The 21,787-nt window shown below is 38.4% G+C and overlaps 1 protein-coding gene and 1 pseudogene across 1 annotated transcript; both read right to left on the reverse strand.

Annotated features, from left to right (window-relative positions):
- Positions 1-667: 667 nt before the first annotated feature.
- Positions 668-4,622, reverse strand: LOC133670972 (probable metal-nicotianamine transporter YSL7). The gene is made up of 6 exons (XM_062091577.1): positions 4,110-4,622; positions 3,035-3,192; positions 2,795-2,892; positions 2,575-2,709; positions 2,260-2,449; positions 668-2,154 (listed from the first exon to the last, which is right to left on the reverse strand). The coding sequence occupies exons 1-6, from the start codon at positions 4,516-4,518 to the stop codon at positions 1,048-1,050; spliced, it is 2,097 nt and encodes a 698-aa protein (XP_061947561.1). The 5' UTR covers positions 4,519-4,622; the 3' UTR covers positions 668-1,047.
- A 1,094-nt stretch (positions 4,623-5,716) lies between these two features.
- Positions 5,717-18,989, reverse strand: LOC133670973 (probable metal-nicotianamine transporter YSL7; annotated as a pseudogene).
- Positions 18,990-21,787: the final 2,798 nt, after the last annotated feature.

Raw genomic sequence — 21,787 nt, forward strand, 5'->3', positions numbered from 1 at the left:
AAGAGCGATCCATGCATATATAACCCCAATGATCCTAAGTGCAGACCCGGTGAACCAGCTGCAGCTCAAAGGTTTGATGGGGGGAGGAGTTAGGAGAGGTGGTTTGACCTAATCGTATGATGAATGATCAGTAATCGTTTATCCTTGTATTAGCCAAGAAGGAAGGCATGTTCTACTTAATTTATCCATGGTAATTATTTGTGTGTCCTCCTTCGCTGGTTTAGGTTACTTCCTAGCTATTGCCATGTTTTCTTTTCCCGAGCTTTTTGGCGTATGCACCCATTAATTCTTCACCTTGCTTTGATTTGCCAACGTTATGCTATTAATAGAGTATTGTGTATTTACAAGTTTTTTTTAGAAGTCGACATACTTGTATTGGGGAAGTCGACATACTTAATATCTTTGATTTGCCAATGATATCATAGCCAGCAAAATGAGCAAACCTGATACCAAATATAGCAACTGATCATAACCTTACCAGTTTGAGTAAAATCCAAAGATATTACGTACTGGTGCAAATGTTGTGATAACATCAAACAGCAAAACAACAGCTGAGGAATTGAAGGCAGGAAAGCAGCAACCCAGAATAACAACAGCGGTCTTGGGTGTGATTCTGGAAGGTCGTATACGAATAAGGAAGAAGAAATCAACAAAGATAATTGCAATATGTTCAAAATCAACATGCCTGCAACCTGTAATATTTGCACATTCACTTTTGATATTATGTTTAAAGTTCACAAAGGGTACTGTGCTTTTCCGTTTGCACATTGTTTGATGCATCTGTTCCACTATCTTCTTCAAACTAGACAAGAAAAAAACTACAAGCATATTTCCAAGGATTGACTAACAAGCATATATAAGTAACTGGACATTTGATTTTCTTCTCCAGAAATGATTATAGAGAAAATAGTTGTTGACTCCACAAATAGCAGGTGATTATCTACAGCATTTTTAGTCGAACTTCATATGTAAACTTCATAACCTTAGTCTGGGAAGCAATTCAGCTCTAACTCACAGATTCTATTGAAGTTCCTCTGAACTTCAAATTTATGACCCTAAGAACGCATCGACCTTAGCATTTGTTCTCCTTGACAAAAACTTCATGCAAATGGGAGGTTTTACTCCTGCTAGAGCAAGTATCGAACTAGGCAAAGTCCATATCCCGTCCCCGCAAATCAAACCAGAAGCCACTGCTGGCCCAAAAGCATCTGCCTTTGCCTTGTCAATCTTTTCCCAGATAAATAGAATCAAGCTTCCCACACACATGTCGATGGCAAAGTATGAGCCAATATAGAAAGGTATAGCCATTGCCATTGGATTGGGAATGAACCTAGCCCGTTTCTTACCCAACACATCCTTGATCAAATTTATCAGAATAGCTGCACCGAAGAACCAATAACAAAGATAGAGACAATTCTTTGGTAGAGAGGAGAATCCTTCTACCCCCAATATAGCCATGTTTCGAAATACAGTAGCATAAGGAGCAGGGTATTGACTTCCAGGAGTCCCAAGATCCTTGAAGGCCTTAAAAAAAAGCCAAAATACACACGGGGAAATCATGCAACCCATTGCAGTGCCAATTAGTTGGCTCACAAACATGGAACGTGGTGAAGAAAGGGTCAAATAACCAGTCTTGAAATCTTGAGATAGGTCAGAGGCTGTGGAGACAATATTCATCATGACTCCACATGCCGCTAGTCCTGCAAGAACTCCACCATGAGAGGCACCAGCCCATGCCCCAATTACAAAAATTGCAAGTGTCCCATAGGTGGAAGCAAGGGACCAATCAGTGAGTCCACAACCATAAGCATTACAGAATGCAAGGGCTGGGGCAAAGATGTAGATAACCAATATGTAATACCATTTCAGTTCAGGAAATATATGCGGAACGGTGGTTGTAGAAATGGCAGCAATTGTGACATAACCTGCAACAGCAAACCATGTTGGAATTTGATCTTTGAGAAAGAGGTGGGTGCGACGTTGCTCATCATAGGAGATCCTGGATGTCTCGGGAGAGGAACGGTCAGCAACAGGCAGAGCACCAGTTGCATCTCTCCCACGAAGTTGAAAAAACAATGCAGCGAGTGTTCGGCTTAGAACCTTGAAGAAGTTGTACAGACCGTCACCCAAGATCAAGGCAGTGGCAATAAATACCTGTGTTCAATGCATAAGCGTTGGTATGAAAGAAAAGGCTTCAAGAAAATGTTAAAAATCATGTAATGGGCATTCTTGTCACCTTAACCTTGTTAGAAAACTTACCTTGTAACCTTGGAGGCCATGTAAGCTGCCAGGTTTGAGGTCTGCTGGATACCAGTCACCCTTTTTTGTATCTATGAGAGGCCACATGAGACCCCAGGAAAGAATTCCTCCAAGCAATACTGATATGTTTATGATATATGGGCAAATCATTCCAACTCCAACATATGTTGCTGAGAAATCAAAGAAAAATCTGCACATGTAACAAGAACATTATTAGTCAAAGATACCACAACAAATTTGAAACAGAATGCCATAATAAATGGAACTACATTCAACAAGAAGAGAGGATTTTGGAAGATTGAGTAATGCTTTTACTTGTTTTCATGTGCTTTAAGACCAAGTGAGGGGAACTCAGCGAATCCACAACCATCTCCTGCAGTGTAGAACCATTGAAAGAAACCCCACAAGAAGCTGAATGAGAAGAACTTGCCCAACACTCTCACTTGTTTCCTGTAACAGTAGAATAACAAAGTTCGATACTCTTTCATGTCTAATGATCATCCATATAAGTGCATGAGGTCTCATAATGCCTTACTTTGCTAGCTTGGCTCCTGCAGGAGTGTGGAAGCTGTTGATGAGATGGGCAGTTGCAGTGCCACTTGGATATGTCAATTTGAAGTCTATAATCATGACCTGGAAATAACCAGGGTAACAATGAGGATTAGTTTTTGGCAAAATCAATACACTAGGCAAAAATGTAAAATGCAGAGAAAAGTTTTATATTTCCTATAATCATATAAAGAAATTGAATGCTGATATAGGTTGTAAAGTCTACCTTTCGAAGAGGCACCGCCGAAAAGAGTCCAAGAAAGCTAACAACAAACAAAAAGCCAATCATCCAAGACAGAGATGGATTTTTAAAGGCATCACTATGTTCAGTTAATTGTTTGGCCACGGTTTCACTCATTCCAAACAGATAACTCCCAAAGCCTCCTATTATAAGGAAACAAGGAAAAAATTATAGAATGGAAACCATTGGTACAAAAATCAACAAGTTTAATATCATCATAAGCATAATCACAAATTACCCGTTTCATTACAATAATTAATTCAGTTTCGAAACAAGTTTGGCAAGTAATCAGGCTTTTCTTGACTATTTGGATAAGTTAGAAATATAATGTATTCATCTTGACATTATGTTAATGATTCACAGTTAAAGAAAAGGTTTGATTAATAACTCAAGCTCACAACTAGCATTCTAGAAACAGATATTATTCACATTTTCCTTTCTTTTACTAATGGAGAAGAATTCTTTTTCCACAAATCAGAAAATTGTTATAAGACTTCCTGACACAAATCTGAACTTAGTAAGTCATCCATATCCAGCGCATATGAATTGAACTGTCAAAAAAGTATCTGTCAAGTGACATACCAGCTGCACCCCTAACATTATCACACTCCAGGAGACAGAGATAGATTTTTTCATGTCTCTAATGGTAAGTTCAAGTGTTGATTAGTTTAGCAAAACTTCACAAGTGGTAGTCATAAAGCCTCAATTTTGATTTGTCTCTCAAAGACTTTAGGCAGTAAGAGATTCTTTGTCTTCAAGGATCATGCAAATCTACTCACATCTGAGATAAAAGGGATCCAGAGAGAGAAAAATGGTTGCCTTATCATGTAATCTAGCAATTAGAAGATGAAAATCTTGACATTGAATTTTAGTAACTACTGTAAGTTTGCAACCTTTAAGAACAGAAACAAAACCAAATGCACAGAAATATTAATATCTTGATCAAAGAAACCTAGATATCGCCTCAACTTCGAAAGAAAAGAGAAAGAAAATTGAATTTCAAAATAATTAAGAGAGATGAAATGAAAATTAATGGCAGTAAACAGTACGGAAAGCATACCACTAAAGGCAATGCCAGAGGAGGCAACCACGCAAGTCTGTATTACAGTGTTCTCTTGCCTCGTAAAGGGTTGCTTCAAAAGTCCAGACTTTTCAAGAAACTTTGTCAAGGTCTTGATAAAAAAGAAGCCCAGAAGGCCAGCAGAGACATTGAGGGAAGGTATGATACCGGTTGTAAGATTGAGCTTCATTACTATGACGCAGAACAAAGTGCTCAACACGAAGCTCACCACAAGGGCCCTCAGTGTCAGCTGATTCCTCCATGATGGCACTTCTTGGTTCTCAAATATTCTTTCCACTGACAACTCTTCTTCTTGTTCCTCTTTCTTGTCCTTCTTTCTGTGATCATGATCATCCTCCAAATTATAACCATTCTCTACCTTGGTTTCGTCTCTTCCATTACGTTCCATTTTATTTTCTTAAAAGAATGATTCTTTATGGAGACGAAGAGAGTTGGGAGCGTGTTTAATAAGTGGTTGTGATTATTGCTCAACACATCACAAGCGAATTGAAGACGATGAATATGAGGAGGAGTTAAAAGTTAAAACGGGTTGTTGGAGTGCGTTTTAACCTGTCTGCTTTTTTGCGTTATTTTTTTTTAATTTTAAATTAATTTTATTTAATATTTTTGAATTATTTTGATATATTAATATTAAAAATAAATTTAAAAATATAAAAAATATATTATTTTAATTTTTTTAACGAAAATTATTTAAAAAATAACTATTATTATATTTTTAAATACCCTTTAAAATAATAAAGTCACTCCAAGAGTCTAAATGACATGTGTTTGATTTAAGTTTGTAATTTTTTATATATGTGATCCGTATATATTTTTAAATTGTTTGACTAGAAATAAAATAAAAGTTATTTTTAAAATAATCTAAAAATATTTTTTTAATATTTTCTTAATTAAAAATAAAAATATTTTCAGAACAATTTTAAAATAAAAAAATAATTTTAAAAAGGAATGTTTTAATCAAGTTACCAAATGGCCACTGAATCCAATGCCAAAAGCTTCTATTTCTAATTTGTGGAAGACGAGAAGTCAATAGTCAATTTCCAAAAAATTAAAAAAAAATAAAGCGAAAATAAAAGATCTGTGAATGTCCATTGTCCAAAGTTTGTGGGAAAAAAAAATGATATAAGAAATAAAGAAAATGATATTAAATTACTTAAAGAAGCTAGACTAGAATATAGTAGAATTTAAAACAATTTAAAAACACTATTTTAATAGTTTTAAATTAAAAATAATTTAATAAATAATTATTACTAAACTCCCAAAAACCTTTGAGGGATGGAGAGTTGAGGGATTCTATGATAATTAACTTTGAATATATTTGCATGGGGAAGAACGTATGATCCAAATGATAACCTCTTTATGTAGTTCGCTCACTCTGGGCTTAGATGCCATTAAGACTACGGAAATGCTTGTCTATTTTCAGCTTCTTTTCATATTCCTAGGACAAACCTTCAACATATTTGTTACAAGTCTCATATTCGCTGAAGCTTTTATCGTCTTCCTCGACGCATCTGATATTTTTTCCATCTTTTTTTTTCTTGTGTTGGATGACTAAGTCTGGCATGGTTTTATTGTGAGACTGATAGTAACACATTGGACCACTTGATATGATCATAGCTAGCAAAATGAGCAAAATGAGCTACCAAATATAGCAACTGATCATAACAGCTCACAAAGGGTACTGTAATTTTCACTTTTCACATTGCTTGATGCATCTGTTCTACTATCAAGAAAAAAACTACAAACATATATATATATATATATATATATATATATATATATATATATATAAGTAAATGGACATTTGATTTTCTTCTCCAGAAATGATTACAGAGAAAATAGTTGTTGGCTCCACGGAATAGCAGGTGATTATCCGCAGCATTTTTTAGTCGAACTTCACATGTAAACTTCATAACCTTAGTGTAGGAAGCAATTCAGCTTTACTTCACAGTTTCTATTCAAGTTGGTCTGAACTTCAACTTCATGACCCTAAGAACGCATCGACCTTAGCATTTGTTCTCCTTGACAAAAACTTCATGCAAATGGGAGGTTTTACTCCTACTAGAGCAAGTATCGCACTAGGCAAAGTCCATATCCCATTCCCGCAAATCAAACCAGAAGCCACTGCTGGCCCAAAAGCATCTGCCTTTGCCTTGTCAATCTTTTCCCAGATAAATAGAATCAAGCTTCCCACACACATGTCGATGGCAAAGCATGCGCCAATATAGAACGGTATAGCCATCGCCATTGGATTGGGAATGAACCTAGCCCATTTCTTACCCACAGCATCCTTAATTAAATTTATCAGAATAGCTGCACCGAAGAACCCATAACAAAGATAGAGGCAATTCTTTGGTAGAGACGAGAATCCGTCTACCCCCAATATAGCCATGTTTCGAAATACAGTAGCATAAGGAGCAGGGTATTGACTTCCAGGAGTCCCAAGATCCTTGAAGGCCTTGAAAAACAGCCAAAAGACACAAGGTGAAATAATGCAACCCATTGCAGTGCCAATTAGTTGGCTCACAAACATGGATCGTGGTGAAGAAAGGGTTAGATAACCAGTCTTGAAATCTTGAGAGAGGTCGGAGGCTGTGGAGACGATATTCATCATGACTCCACAGGCCGCTAGTCCTGCAAGAACTCCACCATGAGAGCCACCAGCCCATGCTCCAATTACAAAAATTGCAAGCTTGCCATAGGTGGAAGCAAGAGACCAGTCAGTGTGACCACAGCCATAAGCATTACAGAATGCAGGGGCTGGCACAAAGATTTAGATAACCAATATATAATACCATTTGAGTTCGGGAAATATATGCGGTAGCGTGGCCGTGGAGATAGCAGCAATTGCGACATAGCCTGCAACAGCAAACCATGTTGGAATTTGATCTTTGAGAAAGAGTTGGGTGCGGCGTTGATCATTGTATGAGATCCTGGAGGTCTCGGGAGAGGAACGTTCCGCAATAGGGAGGCCACCAGTTGCATCTCTCCTTTGAAGTTAAAAAAACAATGCAGCGAGTGTTCGGCTTAGCACCTTGAAGAAGTTGTACAGACCGTCACTCAAGATCAAGGCAGTACTGGCAATAAATACCTGAGTACATTGCATAAGTGTTGGTACGTATGAGTGAAAAGTCTTCAAGAATCTGTAAAAAACCATGTACTGGGCATTCTTGTCACCTTAACCTTGTTAGAAAACTTACCTTGTAACCTTGGAGGCCATTTAGGCTGTCTGGTTTGAGGTCTGCTGGATACCAATCGTCCTTTTTTGTATCTATGAGAGGCCACATGAGACCCCGGGAAAGAATTCCTCCAAGCAATACTGATATGTTTATGATATATGGGCAAATCAATCCAACTCCAACATATGTTGCTGAGAAGTCAGAAATATCTGTACGTGTAACAAGAACATCATTAGTCAAAGACACCACAACGAATTTGAAACACAAAGCCAATATAAATTGAACTACATTCGGTAGGATGAGAAAATTTTTGAAGGTGGAGTAATGCTTTTACTTGTTTTCATATGCTTTAAGCCCGAGTGAGGGGAACTCAGCAAACCACAACCATCTCCGGCAGTGTAGAACCACTGAAAGAAACCCCACAAGAAGCTGAATGAGAAGAACTTGCCCAACGCCCTCACTTGGTTCCTGTAATGGTAGAAAAATTAACAAAGTACGATACGTTTAGTCGCCAAATGATCATCCAACTATAAGTGCATGATGAGATCTGAAAATGCCTTACTTTGCTAGCTTGGCCCCTGTGGGAGTGTGGAAGCTGTTGATGAGATGAGCAGTTGCAGTGCCACTTGGATATGTCAATTTGAAGTCTACAATCATGACCTGGAAATAACCAGGGTAACAATGAGGATTAGATTTTGGCAAAATCAACACAGTCGACAAGAATGGAAAATGCGGAGAAAAGTGTTTTATTTGCAATAATCATATGACGAAATTGAATGGTTATATGGCGTTGTGAGGTCTACCTTTCGAAGAGGCACCACTGAAAAGAGTCCAAGAAAGCTAACAACAAACAGAAAGCCAATCATCCATAACAGAGATGGATTTTTAAAAGAATCTCTATATTCTGTTGATTGTTTGGCCACGGTTTCACTCATTCCAAACAGATAATTCCCAAAGCCCCCTATTGTAAGGAAACCATTAGGACGAAATTCAACGAGTTTAACATCATCATACAAATTAACTGTTTTGTCACAACAATTTCAGTTTCAAAACAAGTTTGGCATTTAATCTTGTCTTGACTATTTAGAAATATAGTGTATTCATCTTGACATTATGTTAATGATTCTCGGTCAATGAGCAAGTTCAACATAGGAAAATCTACAGTAAAAGGGTAGATTAATTATTCTCGTTTTCTTTTCGTTTACTAATGGAGAAGGCTTGTTTTTCCACTGATCAGAATATTCTTCTAAGACTTACAGATATGACTTCGAACTTAGGAAGTGAACCATCTCAGCCAGGCGCACTTTATGCCCGGTGGGGGCATCAGAAACCTAGGAAAACTGATGCTGACATGTCACCCAAAACTAAAAGTTTTTAGCAGTCCACGGTTAAATACTACATGTATGATTTAACATATATTTTTATGTACAGTAAGATAGGGTCAGGCCTAAAAATAAATTTGATTTAGCGAGATTTGCATAGTTACTCGAAACAATTATAACTTTTGATTCGAGTTGAATCAGACTTAAATTTGTAATCTACAAGAAATTTCTAGACCAAGTTCCATGAAAAATCCTCTTTTTGTAGTTTATGCACTATACAAATTTATCGAAATTAGACTTGGAAGATCTAATATGGAAAATTTTCCTTCATTTCCTGGATTTTTTGTGTTCATTTTAATTTTATGTTATTTTCTTTTATATTTTAAGGTTACGATGTTATTTTATAAATTTAGAGATCAAGCTTGCAGCTTTTTTCGCCGCTCAATGATAAGTTCAACAATTATTTAGCAAGTAATTGCTGAAACTGTTTGTTTCTTTTCGGGTGAGAAAGAACCACAAATTGTGTTAATATCAAATTGACTGCCTCTTCATAATTCTTGGCTGCCTTAAATAAGCAAAGCCGGCTGCTTTAAGTAAGCAAAGCCGTTATAGATAATGTCTAGAATTAAGGAAAAGTTGGTAACGCTCTATGTGAGTTTACCCACGTACAAACTGGAATTAAACATACTGAATATTAATCGCAACAACTATAACAATAAAAGCAATAACTGATAAATCGCAAGACCCGATCTTGTATTGAAACTGCTCCTCTTCTTTCTGTATAATTGCATATCCATGTAAATATTGTTCACGTTCCTTATTGCTGCATGGCTTATGCAATTACTTTCCTTCATCATATATACTTGGAATTTGGCCTAATGGCCATGGTTGATCTGTGTGGCTTATCAATTCCTCCCCCATCACGTGCAACCTTGTCCCCAAGGTTGATACCTGGAAACAGTTCCAGTAGCTGTTTGGTAGATACCCATGTGGCCTCTTCTACAGTTAGATACTTCCAGTGAACTAAACTTTCTTCGATAATTTGGGCACCCTGTTTTACCCAGCGGTGATCAAGAACAACTTGTGGTATCAGCAGAACTTCCCCATCATCATTGAAGGATGGTATCTCTGTGCTGTGGTTGTGAACCTCTGTGTTGGTGTGATACTGTTTAAGCAAAGAGACATGAAATATTGGATGAATACGTGACTCTGCTGGTAACCTGAGTTTGTAAGCGACGGGTCCAATTTTCTCCAAAATTTCATAGGGTCCATAGAAGCAACTAGCAAGTTTCTGGTATTCTTGCTTAAAAACCGTATGCTGTCGATATGGATGGAGTTTCAGAAGGACTAAATCACCCACATCAAATGAGACATCTCTTCTTTTTTTGTCTGCGAGTTGTTTCATCCTATTAATCGAGCATGCCAAGTTGATTTTGAGCTGTTGAAGTAACTCATCTCGCTCCTGCAACTGCTGATCCACTTGATGCACCGGTGATAGACTATCATGGTATGATGGAATAGTTGGTGGAAGCCAGCCATATAATGCCTGAAAAGGAGTCATTCCGGTTGAGATGTGGAATGTTGTATTATACCAATATTCTGCCCATGGTAAGTAGAGACTCCACTTCTTTGGCCACTGATGAACAAAACATCGCAAATATTGTTCAACACATCATTTGACAACCTCGGTTTGGCCATCCGTTTGTGGATGATACGCGGAGCTGAGCTGCAACTTTGTTCCTGACATCTTAAAGAATTCCTGCCAGAAATGACTAACAAAAACTGGATCCCGATTGCTGACTATAGACCTTGGCATGCCATGAAGCTTAATAATGCCTTCCATAAATTTCTCTGCAACACTCTTAGCTGTAAAATGATGTTTTAATGGCAGGAAATGAGTTGATTTGCTGAGTCTATCGACGACAACCAGGATTGTATCCTTGCCCTGAGAAGAGCGTAAACGCTCGATGAAATCAAGTGTAATGTCCTCCCATAAAGTAACCTGAGAAACCACAAGATGATGAAGAATAAGACTTCCCTGTTTACGAGAGAGAGCATCAACTGCAGCATTTTCTCGACCAGGCCGGTATTTGATCTCATAGTCATAGCCTAAGAGTTTGACGACCCATTCTTGTTGCTCTGGTGTGATGATCCGTTGCTCAAGAAAAAAATTTAGACTGCGTTGATCCGTCTGAATATAGAACTTTCGGCCTAATAGGTATGGTCGCCACAATCTTATAGCTTCAAGAATAGCCAGCATCTCTTTAGCATAAGTAGACCAAGATTTCTTTGCTACTCCGAGTGCCTTACTCATAAATACAATTGGTTTGCCTTGCTGGGATAAGATGGCGCCAATACCATCACCTGAGGCATCGGTCTCTACAGTGAAGACATCCTTGAAATTAGGCATTGCTAACATTGGTGTCGTTGTCATGGCTTGTTTGAGCGCGAGGAAGGCAGTTTCAGCTTCCTCATGCCACCCAAATTGGCCCTTTTTAAGGAGATTGTTGAGAGCCCGCGCCACAATGCTATCATTTTTAACAAACTCCCTGTTAACCCTAAAAAACCACGAAGCTCTGAAATATTAGTAGGTCGTGGCCATGCTACCATTGCTGCAATTTTATTTTCATCTACCTTCACGCCATGATTGGTGATTATGTGCCCTAAGTACTCCAGCTCTTGTTGACCAAAAACACTCTTATTAGCCTTGACAAAAAATTGATGTTGCTGTAATATGTCAAAAGTCTGTCGTACATGCATCAAATGCATGTCCCACGTAGGACTATAGACTAATATATCATCAAAGAAAACCAATATAAATTTTCGAAGATGAGGTTAAAATATTGAATTCATGATAGCTTGAAATGTCGAGGGAGCATTACACAACCTAAAAGGCATAACCAAATATTCATAGTGTCCGTTGTGAGTGCGGAAAACAGTTTTTGGTATATCCATAGGATTAACCCGTACCTGATGATATCCAGCTCGAAGATCAAGCTTGGTGAAATATGAAGCACCATAGAGCTCGTCTAACATATCATCAACTGTAGGAATAGGGAAGCGGTCCTTCACGGTTGCAGCATTGAGAGCCCTATAATCTGTGCAAATACGCCATGTTCCATCTTTTTTCTTCACCAACAATACCGGTGATGAAAAAGGGCTGGTACTGGGTCTGATAAGGCCGGAATTTAGCATTTCATGAACTTGCTTCTCAATCTCTTCCTTTTGATAATATGCATAACGATATGGCCGAACATTAATAGGTTTTGTGCCGTCTTTGAGAGAAATGCAGTGATCAACCCCCCTGGCAGGTGGTGGACCTGTTGGTTCCTTAAGAATGTTTGCAAACTCATGCAAAACGGCCTCCATATCCAGATGCGTTGGCTGTATTTTTGACTTCACAGTACTAATCTGTAAACAGATTGCAAAAATGGCATGGTGCTGGTGAATTGCTTTGGTTAGTTTAGTGATAGACGCAAGTTGTATGCCTTCATCACCCATTCCACGTAACAGCCTGAGTTGGTTCTTCCACTGAAATTCCATGGTTAACTGTTTCCAGTTACAGACCACAGAACCTAGCATTTCTAACCATTGGATGCCCAACACCAAATCCAGCCCTGTAAGTGGAAGAGAATAAAGAGTTAATGAAAAATGGGTGCCCTCCAGGTCCACTCTGACTGCTTCAAAACGTCCCTGGCATTTCAATTTTTCACCATTTGCAACCCGCACGGTGAAGGATGTTGTAGGCACCACTGGTATACGTAATGCATTGGCCAATCTTTCGCTAATAAAGTTATAAGTTGATCCACTGTTGATTAGTGCGATGACATCGCTCGATCCAATTCTTGCAGTGATGCGCATGGTGTTAGGTGCAGCCCAACCTGTCAATGCATGTAGTGTAATTTCTGGTTCGGTTATTGTTTCAACATTCTCCTGAAATGCTTGGTCGTCACCTTCCTTATCACATAACAGAGTGTTACTGTCATCGTACCCTTCTAACATTAAGATGCGAGGCTCACGACACTTATGTCCTACAGTAAATCTTTCATTGCAATTGAAACATAAATTCTGAGCTCGTCGTCTCTGCATTTCTTCCCAAGTGATGCGCCGAATAGGAGTAGTAGGAATCGTTGGGACAACTCGATTGAAACTGGGAGGAGAAATGATAGATCTCATTGGTGGTGATGGTGCTGGTCTGCTGAACCTCCTCTGTCGGTTAAGCTGATCATCCTTCATTCGGGGCAGACTGATGGCCTCTTTCAATGTCTGTGGTTTAAACATGCGTATTCCATCTGAAATCTCAGTTTTTAAACCACCCATAAATGTACCTACAAGAGCCTTTTGAGTCCATCCGCGTACTCGGTTGCCCAAGCGCTCGAATTCGCGTTGATAATCTCGCAGTGAACCTCCTTGCCTGATTCTTGAAAGACTCTCATCAAAATCCTCACATTTTGAAGGACCAAAACGCACCCAGAGTTCGTCTTCAAAGTTTGCCCATGATAAAACTCTTCCTTCTTCTTCAGTCAACCGTCGAACCCATTGCCACCACTGGTTGGCTTCCCCTTCCAAATGATAAGAAGCCAAGGAAACCTTCTGCAGTTCTGGAGTGTTTTGAAATGCAAAAAATTGATTCACATGATTAAACCACTCAGTGGGATCATCTCCTGAGAATCTAGGAAACTCAAGTCTTGCTGTCTTGGATGAGACAATTAATCGTCCCCCTTCTTGTCCTTCACGTTGCTGGTTGGCTTGGTTTGGAGGCTCCTGATTTGCAAGCAATACATCAGAAAGTCGGTTAAGCGTGTCCTCCAGATGTTGCAATTACTTTCCTTCATCATATATACTTGGAATTTGGCCTAATGGCCCTGGAGAAAAAACGGCTTCCTCTAATAAGGATAACATTCACAATACTAAGATTGTGGATAAACACTGATATTTGTCACCCAGTGTTTGATTGTTTCCAGTTCTTTGTTCGTTCCTGTCTCTGCATTGTTCCTATCTCTACAGATGAATCCTTTTGTAACTACAACTCTTATAAAGAGTTTCCGTTGTAACAGACTTTACGTGTATATATATGGCTGAGTAAACACAGTTTTAGTCAAGCAATTTCAGTTCTAATTTAATTCTTTCATGGTATCAGAGCGTCTCATAGCTAACGCTTCCAACGATTCTATGGCTACTGCTTCAGATTTTTCTCCTTCCGTTGCATTTCATCTTCCAGCTCAAGTTATTTCCATCAAACTCGATGGAACTAATTTCCTTGCATGGAGTGCTCAATTGCTTCCTCTGTTTCGGAGTTATGGACTCATGGGAATTGTTGATGGTTCTGATCTTTGTCCTCCTCAATTTTCTAGCGAAGAACATAAAGTCCAAGGTATTACTAATTCTGCTTATATGGCTTGGCAGTATAAAGATCAAACAATACTTGGATGGATTATCTCCTCATTATCTCCTTCGGTGGTTTCCACCATTTATGGCCTTGAAACTTCTCGTCTTGCTTAGCAAGCCCTTGGTGCACGTTTTGTTGCACCATCAACTTCTTGAATTTCTCTTATCAAGTGAAAGTTGCAATCTTTGCAACAAGGCTCCTTGTCTTGTCAGAAATTTTTGGATGAAGTCAAAACTCTTGCAGAAGAACTCACTGCCGTTGACAAACCTATTGATGATTCTGATCTAATATTATATGTTCTCAATGGTCTCAACTCTTCATTTCATTCATTTGTCACCACGTATATGCTCCTCTCCAAAGAGAAATCCATGTCATTTTCAGATTTTCATGCTGAACTACTAAACCATGACCTTATGCAATAATTTCATAGTCAGTCTCTTCACCATGAGGCAGGTTCCTATACTCTTTACTCACATAAACCTGCAGCCAAAATAGGTTCTTGTCACAGCAGTAATAAATCTCGCTTCTCAAGGGCATCTAAAGGATCGGGTAGTGCTTCCTCTCAGTTTCGGCAGCCCCTACCTCACCTCTCACGCCCATCTTCATCAGCTCCTTCTAACTCTCGTTCCCGATCTCCATGCCAAATCTGCAAACGAGAGGGACATCAGGCCTTGGATTGCTTTAATCGCATGAATTACTCTTTTCAAGGATGTCATCCTCCCACTGACTTAGCTGCCATGGTTGCAGAAGCCAATACAACTTATTTAAATCAACATCAATGGTATGCAGACAGTGGTGCTAATATTCATGTTACCTCAGATATTGCTAATCTTGCAACTTCTCACCCTTATGAAGGTGATGCTTCCGTGGGCGTAGGTAACGGTACAGGTTTGCACATTTCTCATATTGGCAATGCTTCTATTAAAACCCTCTCTTCTACTACTCTTGCCTTAAATAATGTTGCTTATTGTCCTCAAGCATCAGCTCATCTCCTCTCTATTAATAAATTCTATCAGGATAATAATGTTCTTTTTAAACTCACTGGTTCTGATTTTTCTGTTAAGGATATCCTGACGGGGAACACGCTCCTGACGGGACCAAGTGATAATGGATTGTATCCAATCAACCTTCATCAACTATCTGCTTCACCATATCATGCTCTCACAATGACTATTGGCATCAAGGCTCCTACTTCCATCTAGCACTGTCGCCTGGGCCATCCTTCCCCAGAAATTCTTCATCGTGTTATTTCCAAATTTTCTCTTCCAGTTAGTGATTCCATCAATAAAACATCAGTTTGTACAACTTGCCAACTAGGCAAGTCTAAACAATTGCCCTTTTCTGATTCATCAAGAGAATCCACTGCTCCTCTAGAAATAATTCACTCTGATATTTGGTCCACTTTCACACCTTCCTTGAGTGGTTGTTGTTATTATGTTATTTTTATTGATGATTTTTCTAGTTTTTGTTGGATGTTTCCTATTTCAAATAAGTCTGATGTTTATTCTACATTTGTTAAATTCAAGCTTTTAGTAGAGAAACAATTTCAATTCACAATTCGACAATTTCAAAGTGATAATGGTGGTGAATACTGTTCCACCATTTTTAAACAGTTTTTAAGGGATAATGGAATTTTTCATCGACTATCATGTCCTCACACTTCTCAACAAAATGGCCTCGCTGAGAGGAAACATCGTCATGTTATGGATATGGGACTTACTCTTCTAGCTCAATCAGGCTTATCTAAGAAATTTTAGGTTGATACTTTTCTCACCGTTATCTTTATCATTAATCGACTACCTACTAAAATTCTTGATTATGTTTCACCATATGAACGTCCTTTTCATCTTCCTCCAGACTTCTCATATTTTCGAGCATTTGGATGTCAATGTTTTCCATGTCTTCGTCCTTACACAAATGATAAATTATCATATCGTAGCATGCCTTGTATTTTCATTGGTTATAGCTCCAATCACAAAGGATTTCGGTGTTTAGATCCTTCGTCCAGACGTGTCTATATCTCTCGAAATGTGATTTTTGACGAAGAGCAATTTCCTGCACACTCCATTATCACAGGTCCTGCCAACTGCGTCTCCTCCTCAGGTAAGTCTCCAGGTCTATTCTTCACTCCTCCTTCATATATTTTCTCCTCATCCTCTGATTTTTCTCCTCCCCCAGCAACTTCCTCACCTACTCAGGCTCTTGCTGACCTTACCTTACATGATATTCATACTGCTTCAGCTGTTAATTCAAATGAATACCATCTTCGCTCCTCTCTTCCATCTCTGCAGAATGGCCAACCCGAATCTTCTGAATCCATTCCCATACCTAGTGCACCAGCTCTTACTCCTTCTTCTCACCACCACCACAATGCCATCCTTAACCTCCAAAATGGTGCCCTGTCTACTCATATGAGCCTTCCACAAAAATAATCACTAGATCACATACTGGTCATCATAAGCCTCGTAGATTCCCTGATTTTCATTTATATTCCACTCGTCACCCCCTTCAAGCTTTGCATGCAGGTTTGGTTTGTGTTGAGCCCAGTTCCTACGCTCAAGCAGCATCTATACCTGAGTGGCGTGCGGCAATGGATAGTGAATTTCAGTCCTTGTTACAGAATGACACATGGTCACTATGTTCTCGTCCCCCTGGTAAGAATTTGGTTCCATGTAAATGGGTTTTTAAACTCAAACGGCGACCTGACGGCAGTGTTGAACATCACAAGGCCAGATTAGTCGCTGTGGGATATCTACAGAGAAGTGGGGTTGATTTTCTTGACACATTTAGCCCAGTCATCAAGCCTTCTATTATCCGAATGGTTCTTACCATCGTCGTGTCTTTCAACTGGGATATACGTCAACTTGATGTCTCTAATGTCTTCCTTCATGGTGTGTTAGAAGAGGAAGTTTATATGACATAACCTAAAGGATTTATTGATCCTACACACCCCGAATTTGTTTGTAAGCTTCATAAATCTCTTTATGGGTTGAAACAAGCTCCTCGTGCCTGGTTTAATCGACTGTCCACTGCTCTTTTGGCTCTTGATTTTCAAAGTTCACAAGTTGATCCCTCACTATTTGTCTGTCATCGTGGCAATGTCCATGCATTCTTCTTAGTTTACGTGGATGACATTCTAGTTACCTCAAATGATCAGGATTTTATTACCACTCTTATATCTCAATTACAACTTGAGTTTGCTATGAAGGATCTTGGCCAGTTGACATATTTTCTGGGAATTGAGGCCATACGCAATTCATCAGGGTTACATCTTCGACAAACCAGGTATATCATTGATCTTCTGGACCGTGTGCAACTCGCTGGTATCCGCCCATACCGTGCACCTTGTGTCTCCGGGTCTAAGCTATCCAAGTTTGATGGAGAAAGTATTCCAGACCCATCTGAATATAGGCAAACAGTGGGGGCTTTACAGTATGTAACTCTCACACGCCCTGACATTGCATACTCAGTAAATCAACTCTGTCAACACATGCAAGCACCTACTTCTGGTCATTGGACAGTAGCCAAACGTGTGCTACGATACTTAAAACACACACTTGATTATGGTCTCTTCTACAGACCGGGTTCCTTTGCAATCAATGCCTATTGTAAATCTGATTGGGCCGGTGATCCTGACGACAGACGCTCCACCTGTGGCTATGGTGTTTTTGTTGGGTCCAATCTCATATCTTGGTCTGCTAAGAAACAACCTGTAGTGTCAAAATCCAGTACTGAAGCTAAATACAGGTGTTTGGCTCTAGTGACAGCTGAGGTGTATTGGCTGAGAATGTTGTTGCATGAGTTGCAGGTTTCTCTTGCTTTTGCTCCAGTCGTATGGTGTGACAATATAACTGCCTTAGCTCTTGCCTCCAATTCTATTTTCCATGCCCGATTAAAACACATTGAAGTGGATTACCACTTTGTTAGAGAAAAGGTGGCCAACAAAGATATACTACTTCAACACGTTCCCACCTCTCTACAGCCTGCAGATATTTTTACCAAGGGACGCACGGCTGATCGGTTCTGTTACCTCCGGGATAAACTTTCTGTGACAGATATCCCTGCCAGTTTACAAAGGAATGATAAGGATAACGTTCACAATACTAAGATTGTGGATAAACACTGATATTTGTTACCCAGTGTTTCATTGTTTCCAGTTCTCTGTTCGTTCCTGTCTCTGCATTGTTCCTATCTCTGCAGATGAATCCTTTTGTAACTACAACTCTTATAAAGAGTTTCTATTGTAACAGACTTTACGTGTATATATATGGCTGAGTAAACACAGTTTTACTCAAGCAATTTCAGTTCTAATTTAATTCTTTCATCCTCATCCTGTAATCTAGCAATTAGAAGAAGGAAAACCTGACACTGAATTTTAGCAACTACCTGAGTTTTGCAACAATTAAGAACAGAAACAAAACCAAATGCATAGAAATATTATCTCAATCAAAGAAGCCTAGATATCTCCTCAACACAGAAAGAAAAAAGGAAAAAAAAAAGATTTTAAAAATAATTGAGAGATGAAATGAAAATTAATGGCAGCAACAAGTACAGAAAGTATACCGCTACCGGCAATGCCAGATGAGGCAACCACGCAAGTTTGGATAACAGTGTTCTCTTGCCTCGTAAAGGGTTGCTTCAAAAGGCCAGACTTTTCAAGAAACTTTGTCCAGGTCTTGATAAAAAAGAAGCCCAGAAGGCCAGCGGAGATGTTGAGGGAAGGTACGATGCCAGTTGTAAGATTGAGCTTCATTACTATGACGGTGAACAGAATGCTCAACACGAAGCTCACCACAAAGGCCCTCAGTGTCAGCTGATTCCTCCATGATGGCACTCCTTGGTTCTCAAGTATTCTTTCCACTGACAACTCTTCTTCTTGTTCCTCTTTCCTGTCCTTTTCATGACCATGATCCTCCTCCAAATCATAGTCATTCTCTACCTCGATGTTATCTCTGCCATTACGTTCCATTTTCTTTAATTTCTTGTAACAAAATATTCTGTGTGGTGGCTACGAAAGTAGGGAGAGTGTTAAATAAGGTGGTTGTGATTCTTGCTCAACGCATGAAAGGCGTGAAGAAGAGATAAACGACACAAATCAATTTTTTAAAGAAAAAGAAGATGATGAATATGACAAACGACACAAGTCAAGACAACATGGTGATCAAAACCGACGCAACTTGTTTGACCAGAGGTTGGTCCACAACTTGTGTAGAATTCAATCTAGATTAACCTTTATTAATTTAAAACTGTTTTATTTAAAAATAAAGTAAAACAATTTTGTTTTTTTTTTAAATAAAACCAGATCTCACCTGGTGGAGTAATAGTGAAAAGTCTTGAAGGCCGGTTAAGTGCGAATTTAATAGTAATTGCCACGCCAATTAAGCGAGCCACCCAATTAAGAACAAGTCGTGAATTTGATCAATGCCCTTAATATTTTAAGGTGTCTGGAAAATCGAAACCAGTAAGACAAGGTAGATTCTCAAAACGTTCAAATTTCAATGGTTTTCATTTGGAGATGTGCATTTCCTGATTTTCACCTGAAATGAGCCAATTGACGTGGCCGCCACGCATACGAAGTCCAAATCTGAAAGTGATTTATAAATTCATGTGAGGAGAAGAAATAGCATTTTAATCTGCGGGTTGTTGGACGTGCGCTGAGCAGCTTTTACTAGGTCGAGGAAGTATGCTAATTTGTGCATCTAAACTCGAGTCTTATTCCTGGAAAATAAACTCAATGTCATTTTGTTTGGTACATTGAATTGAATTGTAGAAGGATTCCTAATTAAATTAAAAAAAGATTTCTTAGTCTACAAGAATTTGTATTTAGAATTTTTATTGAATCGCGCATGGTAGTTTGATCTTATAATCACCCAATACAGAATCTTTTTTACTTCTTAGGTCTGATTAATTCCTTCAATAATTGATGAGTAGGGCCACTTCTATCACAATAGAGTCTTATTTGGAAAAGCTAATTAATGTCAGCCATGAAAGTGAAACAACATAGCAGGTGGTTCATTGTTCCACCACCTCAAATGTTTTAATTGTATTGCTAATAACTATCTATTTTCTCCGTTTTCTTTTTTTTGAAAAAAAAAACTACGTAAAAAAAAACAATAACAATCCACTGATTGTGTGGAAAGAGATTTTAATCATTAAAAATCAAATCAATGTCCTAGATATTCTATCAAGATCGATTGATTATATATATATATATATATATATATATATATATATATATATATATATATATATATATATATATATATATCTAACTAAAGAAAAGGGCGATCTTACCATAACAATTCTCGAGAACTTCTTCTACTCCTCCTCTTCTACGTTTAGAAAAAACAAATCAAAGTTATTTCTGCATTAAATTAAGAAGGTCTTGACGTATTTATGGAAACAAACTGCCCTTTACTATAATAAACAATAAACCTGAACCTTAATATTGTGCATAGACTAAATAATACAAGAATAGACTAAACATGATCTTAATTAAAAATATCTTTTGACTTGATACACGTGGGAAAGAAGATGAGATGGTCCAACCAGCAATCTAGCATTCAAAGCCTGCAAAATGGAAATGTAGGTGCTTGCTTTATTTGTCCATGGCCATCGCAGCCACCGAAAAATCATGGCTGTACCTAACCTTCACTGTTCAGCTTAATTTCTATAATATTTGCTGGCTAGGGTAATTCTTGCACAATATTGGAGAATAAAAAAACCCCAATAATTAAACTCACAGTTAAGGAAGTATATTTTATTTTTTGATTTTTTGATTTTAAATTCTAGAATTCATGATATCTAAGAAAATTTATTATTGTTGTTGTTAAATATAATAAACTAATGTAGGAGATGCATCATTCATAGCACGAGCAAAACACAAGACAAATAGCAAGCCCAAAAAGACAAAAAAAAGAAGAAGGTAGAAGTAGCTAAGGTTAAAATACAAAGAACCTAAAATCTTTTTATTGTTAGGATACTGGCATGCAAACCCGACAAAATAAAAGGCAAAGGATAAGATAAAATGAGAAATGAGACACACAAGAATTTACGTGGTTCATCCAATTTGGCTACGTCCACGGGCAAATATAGAAGGATTTTACTAAGTAATGTGGGAATTACAACCTCTCTCTACTAATAGGAGAACAACTGAAATCTCTCTATTATTAGGAGAAAACACCTCATTTACTATCTCACAAATACCTCATAATTTTGTGGGATTAGTTTCCCTCTCTCACTCTCCTCTTCTCTCACTTGTGATATGCATAAGGCAAGGATGCACTGCCTATTTATAGGTAAGCTTCCTTGCCTTTGTCTTGCAAAAGACAAGAGAACCAATTGGTGCTGCAAGTGGCACCGAATTGGTGCTCACTTTGTTGACTTAGGCAGCATCAATTGGTGCTAGTGGGTAGCATTAATTGATGCTAATGCCAGCTAGCTTCACATTCTTCCACTTGAAGACTTTGATGATTTAATCAAGTCTTCACACTTGATCATTTATGATTCTTCTATCCTTTCTATACTTGTCATTTTCATGCTGCTTACATTTCTGTTAGGCCATAAGAGGATCTACACCATATGTACCTATCAGTGTTGACTGGTTTAGTCAAAGCATCTGCTGGGTTTTCTTTTATGTGAGCCTTCTGAAAATCCACACTTTCATCTTCCACTACTTCGCGAACAAAGTGATACTGAACATCTATGTGTTTTGTTCTTGAATGAAACGCTGGATTCCTTGCAATATGCAAGGCACTTTGACTATCA

This window comes from Populus nigra, chromosome 13 (assembly GCF_951802175.1).
Source record: "Populus nigra chromosome 13, ddPopNigr1.1, whole genome shotgun sequence".
Taxonomy (NCBI): Eukaryota; Viridiplantae; Streptophyta; class Magnoliopsida; order Malpighiales; family Salicaceae; genus Populus; species Populus nigra.